Raw genomic sequence first — 7,108 nt, forward strand, 5'->3', positions numbered from 1 at the left:
AGACAATTTCCCTAACTATCATAATTTTTCTGGCTTTCTAACTTTATGACAAAAACCATAACAAATTCATCCATCTAGTTGTTGGCTTTCCCATGGGAATGGATCTTGTACTCTGAGTGAAATTGGCGATTACCTGTTCAGAACACAAAGTTTTACAATATGTAATTTGATAGATGAAAACTTTGGCTTTCTATTGGTTATAGGTAATGTATAATTAAACAGAGGATTATTAACAAATCCTGAAAGAGATTATTTGACAGGTGGGTGTGGCAGGAGGGGTCTGATTTTGTATTTGATAGCTCTGTAACCAGAATTGAAGGCTATAAAAATTATGGTTTGTCTGAACAATGATGAGATTATAGTGAGTAATTTATGTTAAATTTTTTACTTTATGGAGAAGTGGTCAATAAAATGGAGAAAAGAAGATGCCTAGAGAAAATGTATCACACCAGGGGGAAATTCAGGATTTTTTTTATATTGCCTTATAGAATTAAGAACTTAAAACTTGTATGCTATTAAAATATGGATTATTAGCTGACATTTTATGCTATACTAATTGGTATAACATAAACAAAAAGAAGATTAATAAAATTCTGAATGTATGTCACTAAAATCACGTATGTCATGCTCAGTAGAGGATGCCCATGGCAATAGGGTTAAGCAGCTCTCTCAAAACAGCAGGCAGTTCTGTAGATTTAAATTTGCTATTTGTACTTTTAAAAATTATTTGTCATTCACACTGTAGAACCTAAAGAAAGTAGATATAGACTAGATGTACTTCTGCAGGGTTCCTGAAAGTGTTCTGTTTGAAGAGTAAATAAAACCAAAATTTAGAGTAACAAATATTTTTATTTCTTGCTTTTCAAGTTCTTATGTCATGGTGTGTTGTAGCCTATAGAGTGCATAATTCTTCTCGTGATTCATGGCATGCACACATTTTACTAACGACACAACAGTACAAATTGCAACATTAAGTGTTCCTTGTGTGACGTCGTTTTAGTGTCTACTGACTGACTGGCAGACGACACACTACTGTGGTGTGAGTGGTTAAAATAGGTAACCCCCTCCAGGTGGCCTTTGGCCCCCTTTTGGGGAAAAAATTATAATATGGCACATGCTAATCCTCATTCACCCTAATATCATGTTAATTTTGGGTTACAACTTGTGTAAGGTTCTATAAGTCTATTTGGGATCCACAATTACTACTACTACATCAACACTTAAATGTGAAATCATGCTTTACATGAGTCAGAGTCACTAAACTATTAAAATTTTTGTTTAAAAGAAATACTTTATCACTTCTTGTTAGTTAAACTACAGTGAAACTTCAGTGTTTATATCTCTTTAGAAGCAAATTATAATTGTTAAAGTTAACATTCCCGATAGGAACCAATATGCTTAATTTATTTAGTCAAAGGATTTCCTTAAGTGATTTAGAGCTTTTAGACCCAGCAGTTTTTCATTACTGATATATTATTCTGCTTTTGGAGCTTATGTATTTTAAAATACTTTAAACATCACCCTATGGATTAACACATTTTTGTAGTTTTGATTTTGTAGTTAGCAGATAAGATCACTTTGCATTTAGTACTTTTTAATTGTTTAATGTTTTTTTTAATTTGTTGGGAATATAATATTCATGTTTTTATGTTTTATATATTTGTGCAGTGCCATGTAATATTTTGCATAATTTACATTTATTATGGTTGACTGCATGATGAAAATTTGTATTTGTAGATTTAGTAAAGTTTAGAACAGTGTTACCAGATTTACAGCTTTTGACTTAGTTTGTTTCTTTCTGTTTGGCAAATGGTGCCAGCTGACCAGTTTGATTAATGACCTGTAAAAATACTTTTTATGTCTCAAAATGTGTTTCTTTTTGTTTGATAAAAAATATTTTAAGTTCTGCCACGTAATCAGTGCTCAAATGTTATTTTTTCTGCATAATCAGCAACTTTATGCCACATTGTTGGCTGGGTAATTTTTGAGATGCTATTTATGTGAAGGTGAGAATGAAACTAATATTCTCTGGTTTTTGATATCATTCTTTCAGGTACTGATGCCTTCAGTGCCTTGGTTAAGACTTGTGTCATCAGGTTTTTGATAACGTTTTTTTTTCACAATTACAGGTACCGGTGCCTTCAGTGCCTTGGTTATGACTTGTGTCAGCGGTGTTTCTTTCATGGCCAAGCTAGTAAAGGTCATAAGTTGAAGCATTCCATGCAGGAGTACTGTCAGCCTGTAAGTGTAATAACTTCAATCTTTTTGCAACCAAGCACACATATTTGACTGTGTATGGTTCTTATTATGTAGCCTTTTGCTATAATTTAAGCATTTGATGTTGGACTACTGCCAATCTGTGAATATTATTTTGTTTTTATGATCTGGATTTCATTATTACATGAGCAAATTCCTGATAAATTTAGGATTGCATTTTACATCAGCAAAGATTATTTTCTTAATAATGAAACAAATATCAGTTTTTCCAAAATAGAAAGAAAGCATATAGTAGTGCTGTAGAGAGAGACATGTATGTGCCTATGGTAATGCTTTAGAGAGTCATGTATGTATGTGTCCATAGTAGTGCTGTAGAGAGAGACACGTATGTAGCCATGGTAGTGCTCCAGAGAGAGACATGTATGTGCCCATGGTGGTGTTCTAGAGAGACATGTATGTGCCAATGCTAATGCTTTAGAGAGTCATGTATGTATGTGTCCATAGTAGTGCTGTAGAGAGAGACACGTATATAGCCATGGTAGTGCTCCAGAGAGAGACATGTATGTGCCCAAGGTGGTGTTCTAGAGAGACATGTATGTGCCTATGCTAATGCTTTAGAGAGTCATGTATGTATATGTCTATAATAGTGCTGTAGAGAGAGACACGTATGTACCCCTGGTAGTGCTTCAGAGGGAGACATGTATGTACCCATGGTTGTGCTCTAGAGCAGTGCTTCCCAAAATTTTTCAGCTCATGGCACACTTTTAATGTCCCAAATTTTTTGCAGCACAAGTAAATAAGTCTCTATGGCAGACCTAGTGGCACCCCCCTGACTTATACTGTGTATCAAGGTGAAAATAAATCAAGTTTGAAATTTTAAGAATTTATTAAATTAATAATAGATTTAGATTACTAAATAAAAATTACTTAATAACTACAAATATTCTGTGGCACACCTGAGACCCTTCTGCTGTACACAGTTTGGGAAGCATTGCTCCAGAGAGACATGTATGTGTATATCCATGGTAGTGCACAAGAGAGAGACATGTATGTGTATATCCATGGTAGTGTTCTAGAGAGACATGCATGTGTATATCCATGGTAGTGCTCTAAAGAGAGACGTATGTGTATATCAATGGTAGTGCTATAGAGAGAGAGACATGTATGTGTTTATCCATGGTAGTGCTATAGAGAGAAACATATGTCTGTCCATGGTAGTGCTCTAGATACTCTACTTCCATACTAATTAATATTGGATTACTTTAATAAAAATGCTGATCCTGCACTAATGGAATTCAATTTATTCAAACTTTTTTTTTCTGCAAAATAATTCTAACTCACTACTTAGTCTTTCCTTTTTTGTCTCTTTTACAGACGAGTTCTTGGGAGGAAACAAAGTCATTGTTGAAAACTCTTGGAAACAAGATCTATAAGTGGCAGGCCCACCATACAAAACACAGTTATCTACCTATTGATTCAGCTCCTTGTCCATCAGATGAAAGGTGTTGTATTTCTTAAAACGTGGTGTAAAGATATTAAAGTTTGTGTTTTTTTTTAATGTTTATCTAAAGTAGTGCTTTCTTGTGAAGAAATTGTCCTACACTTATTAAACATTTTCTTTCATAGTTTTCTATAATATCATATGGATATGGTATTTGTTTAAGAAAACAAATACCATATCCATATGATATTATAGAAAAACGATTATTCACAATTGGTTTAAAAAAAAATGCCTAAATTGTGATTTTTCTGTTTGTTGTGGATTAGTTAGAATTTATTACCTAATTTTGATTCGAAGACAATCGTATCTATAGACACTGTTATTGTTAACTAGCTTTCTACACATTCTATGATGTAAGTTGTTGACGATAGATCGCTGTCTCTCTACAACTTACATCATAGAATGTGTAGAGAACTAGTTGACAATAGATCGCTGTCTCTCTACTAGTTCTCTACACATTCTATGAGTAAGTTGTAGAGAGACAGCGATCTATTGTCAACTAGTTCTCTACACATTCTATGATGTAAGTTGTAGAGAGACAGCGATCTATTGTCAACTAGTTCTCTACACATTCTATGATGTAAGTTGTAGAGAGACAGAGATCTATTGTCAACTAGTTCTCTACACATTTTATGAAGTAAGTTGTAGACAGACAGTGATCTATACCATTTGATCTCCTAGTAATACCAAGTGTTTCATCTGTTTATGGAACTATGATCAGTTTTTGTTTCTACAGTTTGCTAGATGGAAAGTCTAATAGTCTTACTTTCTTTCACTAATCAAACTGGATACTGTCTTCTAAGTTCTCTGCTGATCATTAGTTTGGGGGCTACTAGTTTATAAGATTTACATTTCTAAAGAGAGTGACTTTAAGCAGCTATTACAAATCTCAGTATTAAAGAGACTGTGATGTAGTCTAAAAAAGGAAAGAATCACAAGAATGTGAGAAGACCATTTCAACTATATTTTGATGATGTCTAGAGAAAATTACTGAAATGAAATTCATGTTCATAGTAAAACTAAACTTCACACAGTTTGTTAAATGGGTGTTGATATGTCATTCATCATGCAATATCTTTCACCTAATTTTATGAATATGTAAAATTTAATATATTATACTGGACTGTGGACTAGGATTTGAAATTTGATGGGCAGTCATTAAATCCCATGTATATCTTGGTGAATGTAGAGTGAATGATAAAGATGTTGATGAAGACCTAAGTCAGGAACTAGCTGCAGGGGGTGCTAAAGTTTCAAAAATGCTTCAGACAGAAGATGCTGAGAAAACACTTACTCCTTTGAGACAGGTAATTCTGTTTTTGTTGCTTTGCAGGTATGTAATAAGATGAATATTATAGCTTCAAATATATGTTAAAAGTAAACTTTACAACTGTAGAGCAATAAACTTACTGAAAAGTCAGCACTGAAGCTAAGAAGCTGATAAAAGTTTGAGAAAAGGGTAATAGTTTTTACATTTTATTCTTTCTCTTTCTTCTTTAAGTGAATTTTTAATGCTAGTATTATATATATGTATAGTAAGAGGTGTGGTAGAGATTTGTGCTAAACTTGAAGTCTCATAAAAACCAACTTGCTTTAAGATTTCATTCATTCATATTCAAAAAATGTACATTTCTTCCACGTTTCTCAGTTTGCCAAATGCTTAAATAAATAAGTTGGTAAAAGAAAATGATAATTAATCCTCTCGGTAGTGATCGTTAAAAAAACATCTTATGATTTTAAAGCCACCTGGAAGGAGGGGTTTGCTCGATCCAGAACACCAGCGAGAGTTGGAAAGTATAATTGTTAGACTAGAGGATGAAAATAGGTGAGTTTCACCTTAGTTGATTAACAAATATATATATGTATGTATGCATTTAAATAAACACTGTTTTTCTTTTCTTTCTGTAATTTATTTAATATTTTCCAGTATTTTATCACCTTTCCAATAAGTTTCTATTCAATTCCAAATGGAGTGATATACTTGTATATTTTCTCCTTGATGAGATTGCTAAATCGTACATTGTATAATAAATGTTCTTAATTTTTTGAGGAAGAACAGCCAAATTTGGCTTTCTTTCAAAGTACATTCATAATCTTTCTATTTTTAAAGTGAAATTTATCTGAGAAAAGGGCAAAGAAAAACTTATGATGGGTTCATCTAGGATTGTAACCTTTTATCTTTGTTTTGTTTCACACTAATGCAGTGTCTAAGATGATTTTGTTAAACTTGTTATAATTTGGCTAATCCAATTTGAAAATTTGGGACAAACTTGCAAATCCTGTAGCTAAATCAAACAGAAAACTGTAAAAAAATTGTGGATGTTATGTGAAAAAAAAGACTACCACAAGTTGTTCAATTTTCAAAATTTATATTTTGTTTCTTAAAATTTTATTGTTATACGTATAAAAAACAGACTATCACACAGTGCTTTACGTTTAGCAGTGTTCGTTAATATCTTGGTAATTTGGAAAATGTACTAAAAAATTTATATTTTGTTTCTTAAAATGTTATTGCTATACGTATAAAAAAGAGATGCTATCATACAGTGCTTTAATATCTTGGTAATTTGGAAATTGTACTATAAAAGAGTCAAAAACTGAATTTCATGGTGTGATGCCACATGTACCAGTGTATTAATGTAGTAATTTGTTATGTAATATTTGGTTTATATCATAAAAACACTAAAAATAACCCTAATTTAGTTTAACATTCCAATGTGATGCTAAATTCTATTCCTGTGGCAGTAATGTGCATAATGTAAATGAGAAAATATAGATGTTTAACACTCTAAAAGAATAACATAGGCCTAAAACAATTATAATGAAGCATATTTAGGTTTCTGTTTCTTTTTAATATTATTGAATACTACAACTTTTTTTTAATCATTTGCAACATAAAGCCATCTGTATATTATTTTATGATCTATGTTCCTATGCCTGCCTGAGCCCTGGTATTGGGCAAAAAGTCTCATTGGCACTGGATGTAGAATGTTTTACGTATTGTTATACATTCTTCTGTACTTTCACTCATACGTTTTTAGGATAAGGATACAATGTCATATGTTGCTCTACTTCTTGTGATGATTAAGTGTGAAGGAGTTCTTTAAGTGCATTTGTGCTAATGCATTACATTATTTGTGAGTTGGCAAACTTGTTTTATTCTTTTGCAAGATTTACATACTTGTAGTTTTTAACAAGTTTATAAGAAATGGTTTATCTCCTGCCATAATGTATACATGTTTATTTCAAGTTTTTTGTTGTCCACTTTATTTTTGGATTACCATATTTTTTGGTGTATAAGACACACTTTTTTACCCCAAAATTTGATGTCAAAATCTGCTTGCATCCTATACACCGAAGGTATGAATAATATATATATGTGTATATACG

General features: G+C 32.1%; 1 protein-coding gene across 2 annotated transcripts in view; it reads left to right on the forward strand.

Annotated features, from left to right (window-relative positions):
- Positions 1-7,108, forward strand: part of LOC106459409 (dystrophin-like) — a 40,514-nt gene that overhangs the window by 24,930 nt on the left and 8,476 nt on the right. For both annotated transcript variants that reach the window (XM_022385907.1, XM_022385908.1), the window contains exons 10-13: positions 2,130-2,241; positions 3,592-3,719; positions 4,908-5,025; positions 5,461-5,543. In XM_022385907.1, the coding sequence (XP_022241615.1) occupies positions 2,130-2,241; positions 3,592-3,719; positions 4,908-5,025; positions 5,461-5,543 (441 nt within the window). The remainder of the gene's footprint in view (positions 1-2,129; positions 2,242-3,591; positions 3,720-4,907; positions 5,026-5,460; positions 5,544-7,108) is intronic.

The sequence above is a fragment of the Limulus polyphemus genome, unplaced genomic scaffold (assembly GCF_000517525.1).
Source record: "Limulus polyphemus unplaced genomic scaffold, Limulus_polyphemus-2.1.2 Scaffold604, whole genome shotgun sequence".
Classification (NCBI taxonomy): Eukaryota; Metazoa; Arthropoda; class Merostomata; order Xiphosura; family Limulidae; genus Limulus; species Limulus polyphemus.